This window comes from Oncorhynchus nerka, linkage group LG12 (genome assembly GCF_034236695.1).
Source record: "Oncorhynchus nerka isolate Pitt River linkage group LG12, Oner_Uvic_2.0, whole genome shotgun sequence".
Lineage (NCBI taxonomy): Eukaryota > Metazoa > Chordata > Actinopteri > Salmoniformes > Salmonidae > Oncorhynchus > Oncorhynchus nerka.
This window is the reverse complement of record NC_088407.1, coordinates 17547565-17564775: the sequence shown is the minus strand read 5'-3', so window position 1 is coordinate 17564775 and position 17211 is coordinate 17547565. Positions and strand designations below refer to the sequence as shown.

The following is a 17211-nucleotide window of genomic DNA, read 5'->3' as shown; positions in this document are numbered from 1 at the left end:
CAAAAGATGGTTCACATTTACTATTGTTTTAATGTCGTTTTATTCAATTCTGAAAAACAAAGATCCAGCACACACACTTTATTTTAGCTGTTTCAATATGAAACAGAGTATCTTCTTGTAATATACAAGGACGAAAACATTTCCAAAGTAAGCAATTCATTGTAATTACAAACATTAGATCTGAATCAATTTATCAAATCTGTTTAATAAATGAATTAATCAATTTATCATCAGTGTGTGACAAAACAAATTCCACATTCTGTGACCATTTTCTACACATTGAAAACATAAAATGAACACCAGCGAAATACTTGGAAGAAAACACAAAATTGTAAAAACAATGCTTACTTCTGGCCAATCTCATAAAAAAAATACAAATATTTGTATGTCTAAAATGTGAAGCAATTAAACAAAAAATGAGACCATAGAACCGCTGGCAAAGCAGTTAATACAGCAGAACACTACAGACATGTTCCTAGAGGGCTGATGCATCTGTCAATCACACCACAACATATTGGATTCAATTTGACAGGAAGTGAAACTTGTAGATCCACCCAGATCTCCTGACTTCTGCACTCAATCCAGGAACAACAGAGTTGAGCGATTCCATGAGATGGAATTAGATCAAAAACAAAGAGTCCCTGAGTTTTTCCTGACCACAGCATGAGGTGACTGGGAAAAACCCCAGGCCCTAGGTGGTCTGCTGCCAATAGGGCATTTTTTCACTCAGATCACAGGGTAAGGAAAAACTCAGGGGTCCTAAAGTGATGAAATGTGTGTGTGTGTGTGTCCTCTTTCACCAAGGCCTCCACATAGAGGGGTCTCCCACAGGGCCGAAGAAAGGGGGCAGAGGGGCGGGGTGAGACACCCCTGGCTGGGGGAGGTTGGGTGAGCTAGAAGGGGAGGAGGCAGGCAGCTGCTCCCTCCCATCTCTCCCAGAATGCACCTGCCTGTGGGGGGCATGGAACGGGGAACATATTGTGGGCGGGGTCAACGGCGGCGAGGCATGATGCATCTGTAAACGGCGAGGTCGGAATAGACCTACTCCTCCAGAAGGCAGTGAAAGCGGAGACTGGGGAGGGGATCCAGGTCCAGAATTGGGACTAGCACCACTACTACTACTACTACTACTACTACTACCACCACCGTTACAATTACCAATGGCCCTTATCAGAGTCCCATTGACCCCACCAGTGATAGGCCTTGTTGGGGTCCGATTAGGCCCATTGCCACCAGTGTTTCCAGGCCCAGTCTCTGAGCTGATGTGGGGCAGAGACTTAAGGAGGTGATTGAGGAGCTGGGCCCCTAGAGGCTTGTCCATGTCTGGACAGCCCAGGAGCAGGTTATGGACCTCCTGCATACACTGGATGTATCCACTGCTGTAGCGCTGCCGGGACTGGAACCCGACGCTGGGACCAGCAGGGATGCCAGTACCTAAATACAGAAGAACCAGTAGCAGTGAGTCAGGGGTGAGAACAACTCAGTCAGGTTTAGTACGTCCTACAACGCATCAGAGGAGGCTGGTCGGAGGAGCTATAGGAGGACGGGCTCATTGTAACGACTGGAATGGAATTAATGGAACGGTATAAAACACAACATACATATCAAATTTTATTGGTCACATACACATGGTTAGCAGAGGTTAATGCGACTGTAGCGAAATGCTTGATTGACCACCACATGATTGACTCCGGTCCATCAATCCCATTTCAGCCATTACAAATGAGCATGCTTCCTATAGCTCCTCCCTCCAGCCACCACTGCAATGCATAGTTACAATATTGTGGGGAATGAAGAATATTGATGGTGTTATGCACTAATGTATATGCAGTGAGCCGAGTGAACACATTTATAGCTGTCAATTAAATGTATTACTTTATATAACAAAGAAAATAAATCAGTTATCAACTGGTGAATGTGATCAGGGTAGTGAAGGTGGCTCTCTCTCATTCCCTGGCTTGCTTTGAATTCCAGTTTGTCAAACAGGTTTTCTGAATTTACCCAATAGGAGCTCATTGATATGTAGAGTGAAGGACCCCTATTGGGAGACATTAGTCAATGATTGACAACACATGATAATCCCACCCACTATAAGGGTTCCAATCAATTATATGTAATAACCCTAGATTACCAACAGGGGTGCTGTTTAGAATCCACCGCACATCCATTTTGGAGCTATATTTTTAAAAAATATTATAAAAGCAATTTTTTTTTGACTATCAATTTTTCTGTCCCCACTACAACAAAGACATGCTTAATTAAATAGGTAAGTCATTTAAGAACAAATTCTTATTTACAATGACGGCCTACTCAGGCCAAATCTGGATGATGCTGGGCTAATTGTGTACTGACCCTATGGGACTCCTAATCACGGCCTGATGTGATACAGCCTGGATTCAAAACAGGGACTATAGTGACACCTCTTGCACTGAGATGCAGTGCTTTAGATCACTGTGCCACTCAGGAGTAGCTTTGTCCCTTCTTATATATACACACTGGAGAATTCCAGTATAGACTGCTCCTTCGGAGGAGTAACAATATGGCGGCCGGTGGCTTCAAAGCCTCTCATTGGCAATTACCTAGCATCAGCAATCTAGGGTTTATACATATTATTGGTTCCAATGCTTACATTACCCCATGCAGCACTGGAGTATAATTTACAACCAGCTCTGTATGTTCCATTAGAACTTGGAACAATGGAAGAATATTGCATTAAAAGTGGGCTACGATATTCTGTCGTTGATTAAAGTGATGGTGTGTGTCTGTATGTGCTTACCATGACCCTTTTGTAGACCCTCCATATGTTGGACAGTAACCTCCAGTACATCAGCCTTCTCCAGTTTAGATTGCTAACAGAAGTCAGAGTTAAATAGGGAAGAAGATCATGCAAATCTTATGAAAGTTTTGTGGTTTATCAAAAATATTCTCATTGTGCGTCTATGCATATGTGTGGGCGTACTCACATCTAGGTTATAGGCGTCCACCATGATCCCCTTCAGCTGCTCAAGGCTGCAGTTGATTCGCTCCCGCCTCTTCTTCTCTATCAGAGGCTTCCGTAGCTGTCAATCAAATCAACACTACAACTAATACCTCGGTTTAAGTATTAATCAATTGAGCTGGGGTAATGTGGGTTTGGTACTTTAAAGCCAATTATCTCAGAATCATCTTTTTGTAGGTAAAACCTTATGGCCCCAAGCTCTCAATTTTAGTTTTGGAATGAAATATAAGAAATGATACTCCAATAAAGTGATGAGTCTGCATCTAGACCCTGTTGAAGAGAATTCAACAACCTGCAGCCAAACCTTTAGCAAAGTCTACCAACTGTCTCTGCACATTGCATAAATGCATGCATCTTATTAAATGTAGTAGTGGGATATGCATGCATTCATTCATTTGCATCAGGCAATTAAGGATTTTAATGGGGGGGGGATACTTCGAACAATTACTGCACAACCCTTACCTTGATGTATTACCCAGTTTTACCAAAGGCCAAGATAATTGCAAGCCTACCTTTCGTTCATCTTTGGCGTTAAAATTCTTCTCGGGAGCATTTCCTCCATGTTCCATGTTGGAGGCCGTCATCCTCGCGCTGCAGAGCGCGCACCAAACCAGCCGACCAGCTGATAGCTCAGCTTCACAGTCCACACTATCGGTGTCCTAATCTCCCGTGGGCAGTCTGCACGCAATTAACCAAATGACGCAAGATTTGACTGCTGGCAGTTGAAGGCTACCCACACACAGAACTCCGTTTGTACTGTTTTAATGGCTAGGTAACGAATGGAGAAACACTGAGTGAAATAAATGAGAATAGAAGCAGGAGTAAAAGTACTCTCCCCGTGTGGGTGTTAAGCACCACAGCCTCCCGCCCCCAACACCTCGACCTACCGACATTACCATGACAATGTGTGGGTTCTCTCTTCCCCGAACTTTCCCACAGCCCCGCCGTGGGCACGTTTCATGGCACATGGTCCAATTCTCCCCGCTGTTGTCAAGCGGGAGAATGGGGAAGATAGGAGGGGGGCGCGGGTAAGACCTGCAAAGCGCGGACGGCACTGGAGTTTGAAAAGGTGACGTTTTGGATGGATTGATGGATGGTGCCAGCTAGAAAACTGGGCACACACTAGTTGAATCAACGTTGTTTCAATGAAATTACGTTGAACCAACCGGGAATAGTAATGGATCGTTGACGAAGGAATGGCTATTTTTGAATTTATTTTTTTGCTGAACGTCGGGAACCGAATCGCATCAGCGATAGAGCCGTTTATTTGCATACTGCTACCACAGATAGAACAATGAGCCAGATATTTCACTAAATGCATCAATGTGAAGCATCCGGTTGGCGTTTCCACAGTTTTGATGACAGCTGAAAATTACATTTGACATGGTGATAAAGTGTATCACTTATTCAGGCTTTATGCCGCTCAATTGAAATAAACCAATAGGCCTGGCCTATACCTCAAGCGTCAATAAACAACACGTCAATAACAGTGGATGGGCTACTTTATCTGTAATAAAATGAATCAGACTGTTTAGAAAATGTATTAATTCATACAAATAACATTAATCTACAGCAATTAAACTCCCCATGCCCCTCCTCCCTTCAGACTTTTCAGCACTCAAACACAAAATAGATCTCCCCACAACCAAAAAAAAGTAAGTTAGACAGGGTGGAAAAAGTCACACAACAATAGCAGCTAAAGAGATCTCCCCCGCAACCTTTATTTTCAAACTCCAAAATCCTCAAACTATTAGCTTTGTCCCTCCTCCCTGTCCCGCCCCGATTTCCTGCACTTCTTTTAGCTACCAACCCCTCCTCACTCCAGCTTATTATTCTCCCCCTTTTTATCTGGTGGATGGACACACTCCAGTGGAGCGTGTTGTCTCTTTAGCTCTTTCCTTTCTGCCCTATAGTCCAGCTGTAATGACCCCCAGTTAGCAGAATAATGGTCCAGGTGCTAAAGCCTTCACGCCTATCTTAAGACCATAAAATCCAAAGTCGTTTTTTTCGCTTCGCTCTCGCTTTACTCAAGTATTTGTTTCTTGGCCTAGATGTCACAATAAGAATAGTTGTGGTAGTCTGTCCTAGTTTCAATGTTCCGGGTATCCCTCTGTGTCTGTTGTTTGCACTTTGTGTTGGTGACTTCTTCATCTTTTCTCAGCAGTGGAGAGATGGGGGCGGGAGCAACAGTTAAATAGTGAAGGCCAGATTCAACCCCACAGACATATTGAGATGCCTAATACACACATGCACGCACACACACACATGCGCACGCTCAAGCGCACGCACACACACACTTCTCTATTTTTTTGTACAGCTGCCCTAAAGAAAACTTCACATGCATGCACCCCTTTTCTGTCCTCAGTTCACACAAGACAGCCTGCCACATTTTCACGCACTGCACTCCTTTTTTTAGCCCCATGTGTTGACCTCAATAGCGCTGTCATGCAACTGATAAACTACTCTAACGGACTGCCCTGGATATGACGGCCTTGTGATTGTGTGTGATTAACTACAACTCTCTTGAGAGAAAAGTTGAAGATTTAGATTTGTAGACAAGACACATGGGAAAAGTCCTAAAGATGCAATGAAGTGTTTTCTCACACAAAATGATTAAGATGAGCAGCTACAGGTGGTGCAGTCGGCTTAGCTCTGGTCTCTTATCAGTTTGTGCTTTAGCTAGGTCCTCTGATGTATAGTCAAAGGAGCTGGCTATAAAGCATACACATCTGAGACCAGGCTATGCTCTGCTTGTAAGAATCCCAAAATAATCAACCACTCATAGTGGTCAAAAACAGGAACATTTTGTCACAGTGCAGGGTTATTATTGACATGGGACTGATATGTATGTTATGGTAATTTGCACAACATCTGTAATTATCTTGCAGTGTTTCATTTCACAAAGGCAACGGTTGACTATGTGGTTATAACTTGAAGAAGAAACTACTGTTCTGCAATCTCACACCCACACACTGTCACACAGGCCTAGGCCTGTTTCTTAAACGCTAACAACCTCAATCTGTAAATACACGCGCATGCGCACACACACACACACACACACACACACACACACATAATATGGACTTGGTCTTTTACCAAATATGGCTATCTTCTGTATACCACCCCTACCTTGTCAAAACACAACTCAAACGCATTAAGAAGGAAAGAAATTCCACAAATGAACTTTTAACAAGGCACACGTGTTAATTGAAATGCATACCACCTGCACACACAAAGTATCTTAAACTCAGTGAAATGGCATTGCCACAAACAGATAATGAGATGAGCGAGGTGCAAGACTTCAGCTCTCACACAGTCACACACAGTATGTGTGCATGGCTTCGCGTCACGTAAATTAACCCACTAATATGTTTACTTTCTACGCCATATCGCTGTCTACCTTTAAGTTATTATTGATTTATTTGTGGTATTAATTTTGATAATATTAATTAATATACTAGAATTAATTTATGTAATAATAATATACACAATGATGACTCAAAATTTGCACCTGTCTATTTACCACTGAGGGCAGGAGCCCACAGGAAGTGGTATTGCTCGGAGGCAACAGTGATACCAAAGAGAGGAAGTAGTGGGTTGGTGTGGAGGATGGCATGGGGGGGTAGGGAGTGTTAGAAACACTTTATGCTGCAATATAAAAATCCTATTTTGACATTGAAGCCACAGATTGTGTAGACATTCTGCTTCTAGATTTTTGTGACTGTGTATGGTCAGCTTTGAGATTTTTGTGACTGTGTATGGTCAGCTTTGAGATTGTTGTGACTGTGTATGGTCAGCTTCTAGATTTTTGTGACTGTGTATGGTCAGCTTCTAGATTGTTGTGACTGTGTATGGTCAGCTTTGAGATTGTTGTGACTGTGTATGGTCAGCTTTGAGATCGTTGTGACTGTGTATGGTCAGCTTTGAGATCGTTGTGACTGTGTATGGTCAGCTTTGAGATTGTTGTGACTGTGTATGGTCAGCTTTGAGATCGTTGTGACTGTGTATGGTCAGCTTTGAGATTGTTGTGACTGTGTATGGTCAGCTTTGAGATTGTTGTGACTGTGTATGGTCAGCTTTGAGATATTTTAGTAAAAGAATGTGAAAAATAACCAGGAACAGAAACATTTGAAGCTTGATAAAGATGTACTGTATCTACACCAAGCAAACTTTTAGAAAACACATTTGATACAACTTTGAACTAGTCACTTACAAACAAGCTTACTCAGTGTAAAATGTATAATTCAAGAGAATGGCAATATAATGTGCATTGCATTCATGGGGTTTGTTTTTGACACCGTTGATGTCTTGTCGCTGAATTATGATTTCTTAACTTTAACACCATCTTAAGTAAAACTCTATCATCTTGTACATCCTGTCCCTTTGAGTTGCCTTGTCAATTCCACATACAGTGGGGAGAACAAGTATTTGATACACTGCCGATTTTGCAGGTTTTCGCACTTACAAAGCATGTAGAGGTCTGTCATTTTTATCATAGGTACACTTCAACTGTGAGAGACGGAATCTAAAACAAAAATCCAGAAAATCACATTGTATGATTTTTAAGTAATTCATTTGCATTTTTCTTTGTTTTTCTAGTCGTCCCAGTTCTGACCTTTGCTTGCCTTTACACTGAGCCCGCCTGCACTGACCTCGAGCCTGCCTGCACTGACCTCGAGCCTGCCTGCACTGACCTCGAGCCCGCCTGCACTGACCTCGAGCCTGCCTGCCACTCTGCCTGTCCACAACCTGTCTCTTGCCTGCCCCTTGTTTTATAATAAATATCAGACTCGAACCCTCTGCCTCCCGTGTCTGCATCTGGGTCTTGCCCTGTATCGTTATAGCCTCCACTATTCCAGCACCATTTCAACTTCAACATTTAGACATCATGAAATCACCTATGCTTAGTCTAATACAGTGACATCTAGAATATTCCAAAAACGATTTAGTCCAATCAACATAAGCAAATGTTCAGCCACCTGAAAATGATCCAACTGCATTTGTATTTGAGCTCTGATTAGCTGTAAAAAAAAAACTGTTTTGGATCAGTGTTTATTGCAGATGTTGCTGTTGGATGATTCTAAAAAGTTTTCTTTTTTACTTGGTTTGGAGTCTTGATGTGTTTTTAAAAAATGTTGAAATATATTGGATGTTAGGATATCGTTTTATTAATGGGAAAATATGTACATTCTTACCTATCATGTGGCTGTCCATGGTACTGATTTGTGTGTTTGTGTGCGTAAGTAGAAAATGTGTTGACTCCCCCTACTTGTAAAGAAAGGCCAATGCCATCCTCCTCTCATTCATGTTGCCGAAACGTCTATGACTCTGTCATACATGCTTTAAGTTTATGTTGTCCTAGACTACCTGGCTAGAATGTTGCTTGCTAGCCTAATTTCCTTTCATGACAACATTAGCTCGTTCACATTAGCCTTCTACATATTGAACTTCCATCCTGTCAGTCTAGGGACACAATGTATGAATTAATGGTTGTGTCAGAATCGCAGAATTGGCCAGTGTGGAGAATGAAGTAAAACCACAAAATCCCTATCTCTGTCCTTGGCTAATTTAGGAAACTAGATACAACAAATCACGTTTTTTCTGTCAATGATGTTTGGCTGGATGTGATGTGACTGGTGTGAAGCCAAATCCGGACTGGCTTCCCTTTACACTTTCTTTTGGTGCACCAGGACCATTCACAGCTGAGCTCACTCAGTTTAGCTCAACGCTGATTGGCTATTATTATTAATAATTATTCATCCCTTGTAATTCAATGCTACAGGCGGCAACAATATTATACTATTTTTGACCAGAAAGCATCAGATAGATGAGCTACACATACAGAAACAGAGTAGCTCCTGTAAGCTACTGTAGATTTAGCCTCTTGCAAATTGAAGTAAAACTATGAAAGATACATTTATTTTTATTATATTTTTTCTTTTTTTCTTGGTGATTGTTCTGGGGAAGCCTGCCTTCCTTTGGCATCCCTGAATACATGCCACTGCATAGTCCGAAACTTCAGTATGAGAACCAACTGATTGCACATGGATGATCCAATATCTTAACACCTTGGGTGTTAGCTTGGCGTAGAACTACACATCATAAATCCAATATAATCACCATTCTATATCTTAGCAGTACATGGAACGTGCTTTAATACATTTTTACCAAAACAATTGGCGGCCGGCGGGGTGACGGATTTGTTGTTTTTCAAATCCCAGACTGTCTCTTTAGAACATTAAGTGTTGAATGGGGCTCTGGAGTTGTTCCCCTCAGAGTTCTGACTGTTGAGTGGGAACATCCTCCTCATGGCGTCCATATCCACCTTCTTCCTGAACGTCTCCGTGGTGAAATAGTACGCCAGTGGATCCAAAATGGCGTTCAGACAGGCCACCATTAGGCTATAGCGGTATGCCGACAGTAGGGGGCATGATACCGCTTCCCTACGGACATAGAGGAGCGCCAGAGTCCCATGGTAGGGAAGGAAGCAGGCCAGAAATATCACCAGGTTGGTGGTGATCATCCTCTGGATCTTCCCAGAGTTGATGAGTTCTGTCTGGGCTACAGCGCTCCTTGTGATGGTACGGATCAACGCCAAGGAACAGACCAACATCACCACCAAGGGGATGCCGAAGCCGATGGTTAGTGTCGAGGCGACTGCCGTTGCCTGTGTGGCGTAGACTGGAAGGGTCCCGAAACAAAGGTCCTGCATCTCATTGGATGGCTCTCTATGTTTCAGCCGAAAGACAGAGCGAGAGAAAGGGAGAAAGAGGGAGGAAGAGAGAGAGAGAAAGGGAGAGAGAGGGAATATAACAGGATATATAAATGATACAGGGTTGGGTCTGATGTGATGTTACAGAGCCCTTTCTGTGTTTGCAAACATTGCCGCACGAGGGAGATGAGCGCAAGTTGGTGGCAGAACAAGGGGGAGTTCTTATAGAACGCCAGCAAAAAAAGCCTCTATTTACATGTTGCTAATGGGTGCATTTCACACTGCTTTTGGATTGTAATTGGATTTTAATGCTCATATGAATGTCCTGCTTAATATAATGTTTGTATCATCATCGCAAATCAACTGCATTATACTTAAAAAACACTTCAACTTCTACCAGTAAAAAGATTCTTTCTCTTTCTTTTTGCTGCAGACTATATCAATGAGTGTTAGCATTCTAGCTAACAACTGCTGCATCCAAAATAGTTATTTTGCAACGATCACAACCAAATATAATCTTAGCGACTGTTCAAACAAGAACAAAAACATAATTGTAAGCGTATGAGAACCCAATAAATTTAGTTTAGAAGCAATAAAAAATCTAGGCGATGTTGAATGGGCACAGATGGCGATGGCTTTCTTACGGCCGCCAAGAGTCGCGCGTATCTGTGCGTGACGTCAGTGTGAAGTACACTGGAAAAGGGTCTATAGGGCCATTTGTTTTTGTGACCTGGCCAGGAGAATACCTTGGTCCTAGTTGACCTGACCAGGAGAATACCATGGTCCTAGTTGACCTGACCAGGAGAATACCTGGGTTCTAGTTGACCTGACCAGGAGAATACCTTGGTCCTAGTTGACCTGACCAGGAGAATACCATGGTCCTAGTTGACCTGACCAGGAGAATACCTGGGTTCTAGTTGACCTGACCAGGAGAATACCTTGGTCCTAGTTGACCTGACCAGGAGAATACCTGGGTCCTAGTTGACCTGACCAGGAGAATACCTTGGTTCTAGTTGACCTGATGAGGAGAATATCTGGGTTCTAGTTGACCTGACCAGGAGAATACCTTGGTCCTAGTTGACCTGACCAGGAGAATACCTTGGTTCTAGTTGACCTGATGAGGAGAATATCTGGGTTCTAGTTGACCTGACCAGGAGAATACCTTGGTCCTAGTTGACCTGACCAGGAGAATACCTTGGTCCTAGTTGACCTGACCAGGAGAATACCTGGGTTCTAGTTGACCTGACCAGGAGAATACCTTGGTCCTAGTTGACCTGACCAGGAGAATATCGGGGTCCTAGTTGACCTGATGAGGAGAATATCTGGGTCCTAGTTGACCTGATGAGGAGAATATCTGGGTCCTAGTTGACCTGATGAGGAGAATATCGGGGTCCTAGCTGACCTGATGAGGAGAATATCTGGGTCCTAGTTGACCTGATGAGGAGAATATCTGGGTCCTATTTGTACCTGCGTTTGGAGATGTAGAATGGGAGGCTGGCTCCGATGGTAAGGACCCAGACACCGAGGCAGACCAGTGGGGCTTTCTTTCGGCCCTCCCGAATCCGGCAAGACATGGGGAAACATACGGCTACACAACGGTCGAAACACATGCAGGTGAGGAGAAAGATGCTGCCATACATGTTGACCAGCAGAACCAGGCCCACCCCTGGAATAAATGCATGAATTTATAAATTAATGAATGTGTGAATGGAGAAAAATAAAACCTTTACTGCCATATGGGAATTTGTTTTACACATCATAAGAAAAGCAATTAAAATTATCTTTGTAAAAAAAAAAAAGGACACGGACGGACAAAACAGAGAGTGCAATATATAACTTTCAAGGACAAAAATCTTAGATTGTAGATTCACTCAATGTCATGATAAACATGTTTGGCTTGACAATGACATTAATGAGTTGGCATGATAGCACAAACAGATATTGTGACTAAGCTTCACACAGAACCTGAGGTAACCTGGACAAGCTTTTACCTTCACACAGAACCTGAGGTAACCCAGACAAGCCTTTACATTCACACAGGACCTGAGGTAACTGAGGTAACTCAGACCAGTTGACCTGACCAGGAGAATACCTGGGTTCTAGTTGACCTGACCAGGAGAATACAGGTAACTGAGGTAACTCAGACAAGCCTTTACCTTCACACAGGACCTGAGGTAACTGAGGTAACTCAGACAAGCCTTTACCTTCACAAAGGTCCTGAGGTAACTCAGACAAGCGTTTACCTTCACACAGGACCTGATGTAACCTAGACAAGCATTTACCTTCACACAGGACCTGATGTAACCCAGACAAGCATTTACCTTCGCACAGGACCTGAGGTAACTGAGGTAACCCAGACAAGCCTTTACATTCACACAGGACCTGAGGTAACTGAGGTAACTCAGACAAGCCTTTATCTTCACACAGGACCTGAGGTAACTGAGGTAACTCAGACAAGCCTTTACCTTCACAAAGGACCTGAGGTAACTGAGGTAACTCAGACAAGCGTTTACCTTCACACAGGACCTGATGTAACCTAGACAAGCGTTTACCTTCACACAGGACCTGATGTAACCTAGACAAGCATTTACCTTCACACAGGACCTGATGTAACCCAGACAAGCCTTTACATTCACACAGGACCTGAGGTAACTGAGGTAACCCAGACAAGCCTTTACATTCACACAGGACCTGAGGTAACTGAGGTAACTCAGACAAGCCTTTACCTTCACAAAGGACCTGATGTAACCCAGACAAGCGTTTACCTTCACACAGGACCTGAGGTAACTGAGGTAACTCAGACAAGCCTTTACCTTCACACAGGACCTGAGGTAACTGAGGTAACTCAGACAAGCCTTTACCTTCACAAAGGACCTGATGTAACTGAGGTAACTGAGGTAACTCAGACAAGCCTTTACCTTCACAAAGGACCTGATGTAACTGAGGTAACTGAGGTAACCCAGACAAGTGTTTACCTTCACACAGGACCTGAGGTAACTGAGGTAACTGAGGTAACCCAGACAAGTGTTTACCTTCACACAGGACCTGAGGTAACTGAGGTAACCCAGACATTCCCAGATGGTAGTAGATCCTCAGGGGCAGAGTGAGGACCAGGAGAAGGTCTGCGATGGCCAGGTTAGTCATGTAGACGGTGGTGTGAGACCGAGACTTGGTGTAGCGGAAGAACACCACTAGTGCTGTGAGGAATAAGAAAATGGACGTATTGTGGCATAACAAAGCTGCAGCATTGCATTGACGTCTAGCTATTAAAGACATGCCATTCAAACATGAAACAAAGCTTAAATTGCCACCTATTACCAAGTGAGTTATGGCCTGTTAAAAAAAAATGTATATACGTGTTTGATCTTGGCTCCAAACACATTTTCATTGATATAGACAAGAAGATAATAATGTAAGAACATTCTCTCCCTATACCTGTGAGGTTGAGGATGAGGCCAACCACGAAGACCATGGAGTAGACCCCAACAAAGAGCCAGTTACTCTGGGGCTCTGTGCAGTTATTAGTGGTGTTGATGGTCATGACTACTATTTTTGTTGTTTCTGAGGAGAGGGATGGAAAGAAAGAGAGAGAAAGAGAGAGAGAGAGAGATGGAGGGAGGGAGGGATAGATAGAGAGAGAGAGAGCGAGACAGATAGAGAGGTGGAGGGAGGGAGGGATGGAAAGAGAGGGAGAGAGAGCGAGAGAGTCAGGGAGGGATGGAAAGAGAGGGAGAGAGAGAGAGAGATGGAGTGATGGAGAGAGAGAGAGACAGAGAGGGGCAGAGAGAGAGAGAGAGACAGATGGAATGAGAGAGAGAGAGAGAGAGGGACGGATAGGAAGAGAGGGAGAGAGAGAGGGCGGGCGGGAAAGAGAGGGATTAGCAGGCTATAGAAATGATACAGGATTGTGTCTGTTAAGATGCAATGTCATACACAGGGGGTCCAAAAAGACAACAGTACAGGCAGGGAAAAGGCTAGTAATTCCGGGAGATCAGGCAATAGGTTGATAACAGGAAATCCGATAAAGTACAGGCAGGGAATAGGCAAAAGGAGCCGTTAGTGAGTCAGGCAAAAACTATCATACACAGGAGGAGTACATTACGGGAGAAACAGAGCTCTGAGTGTGTCACAAAATAAACAATACCTCACAATGATGGGGTGCAAAGAACTGACCTAAATAGTGTGTGATAATGACATACAGGTATGTGAAGAAGTGATCAGAATTCAGGTGATTGGGATCTGGAGAGTGAGTTGCGTTCAGGGGATCTATGTGTTTGAGAGTGTGAGCTGGAAAGTGGGCTGTAAAGTGAGGTGCTTTCAGGGGATCTACGTGTTTGAGAGTGTGAGCTGGAAGGTGAGCAGTGTTCAGGGGATCTACGTGTTTGAGAGTGTGAGCTGGAAGGTGAGCAGTGTTCAGGGGATCTACGTGGTTGAGAGTGTGAGCTGGAAGGTGAGCAGTGTTCAGGGGATCTACGTGGTTGAGAGTGTAATCTGGAAGGTGAGCAGTGTTCAGGGGATCTACGTGTTTGAGAGTGTGAGCTGGAAGGTGAGCAGTGTTCAGGGGATCTACGTGGTTGAGAGTGTGAGCTGGAAGGTGAGCAGTGTTCCGGGGATCTACGTGGTTGAGAGTGTGAGCTGGAAGGTGAGCAGTGTTCAGGTGATCTACGTGTTTGAGAGTGTGAGCTGGAAGGTGAGCAGTGTTCAGGGGATCTACGTGTTTGAGAGTGTGAGCTGGAAGGTGAGCAGTGTTCAGGGGATCTACGTGTTTGAGAGTGTGAGCTGGAAGGTGAGCAGTGTTCAGGGATCTACGTGTTTGAGAGTGTGAGCTGGAAGGTGAGCAGTGTTCAGGGGATCTACGTGTTTGAGAGTGTGAGCTGGAAGGTGAGCAGTGTTCAGGGATCTACGTGTTTGAGAGTGTGAGCTGGAAGGTGAGCAGCTTTCAGGGGATCTACGTGTTTGAGAGTGTGAGCTGGAGAGTGAGCAGCGTTCAGGGGATCTACGTGTTTGAGAGTGAGCTGGAGAGTGAGCAGCATTCAGGGGATCTACGTGTTTGAGAGTGTGATCTGGAAGGTGAGCAGTGTTCAGGGGATCTACGTGTTTGAGAGTGTGAGCTGGAAGGTGAGCAGCTTTCAGGGATCTACGTGTTTGAGAGTGTGAGCTGGAAGGTGAGCAGCGTTCAGGGGATCTCTGTGTTTGAGAGTGTGAGCTGGAAGGTGAGCAGTGTTCAGGGGATCTACGTGTTTGAGAGTGTGAGCTGGAAGGTGAGCAGCTTTCAGGGGATCTACGTGTTTGAGAGTGTGAGCTGGAAGGTGAGCAGTGTTCAGGGGATCTACGTGTTTGAGAGTGTGAGCTGGAAGGTGAGCAGCTTTCAGGGGATCTACGTGTTTGAGAGTGTGAGCTGGAAGGTGAGCAGTGTTCAGGGGATCTACGTGTTTGAGAGTGTGAGCTGGAAGGTGAGCAGTGTTCAGGGGATCTACGTGTTTGAGAGTGTGAGCTGGAAGGTGAGCAGCTTTCAGGGGATCTACGTGTTTGAGAGTGTGAGCTGGAGAGTGAGCAGCGTTCAGGGGATCTACGTGTTTGAGAGTGTGAGCTGGAAGGTGAGCAGTGTTCAGGGGATCTACGTGGTTGAGAGTGTGAGCTGGAAGGTGAGCAGTGTTCAGGGGATCTACGTGTTTGAGAGTCTGAGCTGGAAGGTGAGCAGTGTTCAGGGGATCTACGTGTTTAAGAGTGTGAGCTGGAAGGTGAGCAGTGTTCAGGGGATCTACGTGTTTGAGAGTGTGAGCTGGAAGGTGAGCAGCGTTCAGGGGATCTCTGTGTTTGAGAGTGTGAGCTGGAAGGTGAGCAGTGTTCAGGGGATCTACGTGTTTGAGAGTGTGAGCTGGAAGGTGAGCAGCTTTCAGGGGATCTACGTGTTTGAGAGTGTGAGCTGGAAGGTGAGCAGTGTTCAGGGGATCTACGTGTTTGAGAGTGTGAGCTGGAAGGTGAGCAGTGTTCAGGGGATCTACGTGTTTGAGAGTGTGAGCTGGAAGGTGAGCAGTGTTCAGGGGATCTACGTGTTTGAGAGTGTGAGCTGGAAGGTGAGCAGCTTTCAGGGGATCTACGTGTTTGAGAGTGTGAGCTGGAGAGTGAGCAGCGTTCAGGGGATCTACGTGTTTGAGAGTGTGATCTGGAAGGTGAGCAGTGTTCAGGGGATCTACGTGTTTGAGAGTGTGAGCTGGAAGGTCAGCAGCTTTCAGGGGATCTACGTGTTTGAGAGTGTGAGCTGGAAGGTGAGCAGCGTTCAGGGGATCTCTGTGTTTGAGAGTGTGAGCTGGAAGGTGAGCAGTGTTCAGGGGATCTACATGTTTGAGAGTGTGAGCTGGAAGGTGAGCAGCTTTCAGGGGATCTACGTGTTTGAGAGTGTGAGCTGGAAGGTGAGCAGTGTTCAGGGGATATACGTGTTTGAGAGTGTGAGCTGGAATGTGAGCAGCTTTCAGGGGATCTACGTGTTTGAGAGTGTGAGCTGGAAGGTGAGCAGTGTTCAGGGGATCTACGTGTTTGAGAGTGTGAGCTGGAAGGTGAGCAGTGTTCAGGGGATCTACGTGTTTGAGAGTGTGAGCTGGAAGGTGAGCAGCGTTCAGGGGATCTCTGTGTTTGAGAGTGTGAGCTGGAAGGTGAGCAGTGTTCAGGGGATCTACATGTTTGAGAGTGTGAGCTGGAAGGTGAGCAGCTTTCAGGGGATCTACGTGTTTGAGAGTGTGAGCTGGAAGGTGAGCAGTGTTCAGGGGATATACGTGTTTGAGAGTGTGAGCTGGAAGGTGAGCAGCTTTCAGGGGATCTACGTGTTTGAGAGTGTGAGCTGGAAGGTGAGCAGCGTTCAGGGGATCTCTGTGTTTGAGAGTGTGAGCTGGAAGGTGAGCAGTGTTCAGGGGATCTACATGTTTGAGAGTGTGAGCTGGAAGGTGAGCAGCTTTCAGGGGATCTACGTGTTTGAGAGTGTGAGCTGGAAGGTGAGCAGTGTTCAGGGGATATACGTGTTTGAGAGTGTGAGCTGGAAGGTGAGCAGCTTTCAGGGGATCTACGTGTTTGAGAGTGTGAGCTGGAAGGTGAGCAGTGTTCAGGGGATCTACGTGTTTGAGAGTGTGAGCTGGAAGGTGAGCAGTGTTCAGGGGATCTACGTGTTTGAGAGTGTGAGCTGGAGAGTGAGCAGCGTTCAGGGGATCTACGTGTTTGAGAGTGTGAGCTGGAAGGTGAGCACCTTTCAGGGGATCTACGTGTTTGAGAGTGTGAGCTGGAAGGTGAGCAGTGTTCAGGGGATCTACGTGTTTGAGAGTGTGAGCTGGAAGGTGAGCAGCTTTCAGGGGATCTACGTGTTTGAGAGTGTGAGCTGGAAGGTGAGCAGCGTTCAGGGGATCTCTGTGTTTGAGAGTGTGAGCTGGAAGGTGAGCAGTGTTCAGGGGATCTACGTGTTTGAGAGTGTGAGCTGGAAGGTGAGCAGCTTTCAGGGGATCTACGTGTTTGA

General features: G+C 45.0%; 2 protein-coding genes across 2 annotated transcripts in view; both read right to left on the bottom strand.

Moving 5' to 3' along the window:
- Nucleotides 1-16: 16 nt before the first annotated feature.
- LOC115137891 (transcription cofactor HES-6-like) lies at nucleotides 17-7038 on the bottom strand. The gene is made up of 4 exons (XM_065025312.1): nucleotides 3511-7038; nucleotides 2964-3059; nucleotides 2777-2849; nucleotides 17-1434 (listed from the first exon to the last, which is right to left on the bottom strand). The coding sequence occupies exons 1-4, from the start codon at nucleotides 3580-3582 to the stop codon at nucleotides 797-799; spliced, it is 879 nt and encodes a 292-aa protein (XP_064881384.1). The 5' UTR covers nucleotides 3583-7038; the 3' UTR covers nucleotides 17-796.
- An 87-nt stretch (nucleotides 7039-7125) lies between these two features.
- Nucleotides 7126-17211, bottom strand: part of LOC115137889 (lysophosphatidic acid receptor 6) — a 28538-nt gene continuing 18452 nt past the window's right edge. The window contains exons 2-5 of the mRNA XM_029674172.2: nucleotides 13146-13271; nucleotides 12743-12907; nucleotides 11178-11376; nucleotides 7126-9726 (exon numbers count right to left, since the gene is read on the bottom strand). Of these exons, the coding sequence (XP_029530032.1) occupies nucleotides 9237-9726; nucleotides 11178-11376; nucleotides 12743-12907; nucleotides 13146-13251 (960 nt within the window). The 5' untranslated portion in view covers nucleotides 13252-13271 and the 3' untranslated portion in view covers nucleotides 7126-9236. The remainder of the gene's footprint in view (nucleotides 9727-11177; nucleotides 11377-12742; nucleotides 12908-13145; nucleotides 13272-17211) is intronic.

Bases quoted from the DNA above. Each gene is read 5' to 3' on its own strand.
- LOC115137891 (XM_065025312.1), bottom strand. From the start codon at position 3,582: ATGACGGCCTCCAACATGGAACATGGAGGAAATGCTCCCGAGAAGAAT. The intron at 3,060-3,510 runs GTAGGCTTGCAA...TTTGATTGACAG, and splicing joins ACGCCAAAGATGAACGAAAG to CTACGGAAGCCTCTGATAGA. The intron at 1,435-2,776 runs GTAAGCACATAC...TTCTGTATTTAG, and splicing joins GGGTCTACAAAAGGGTCATG to GTACTGGCATCCCTGCTGGT.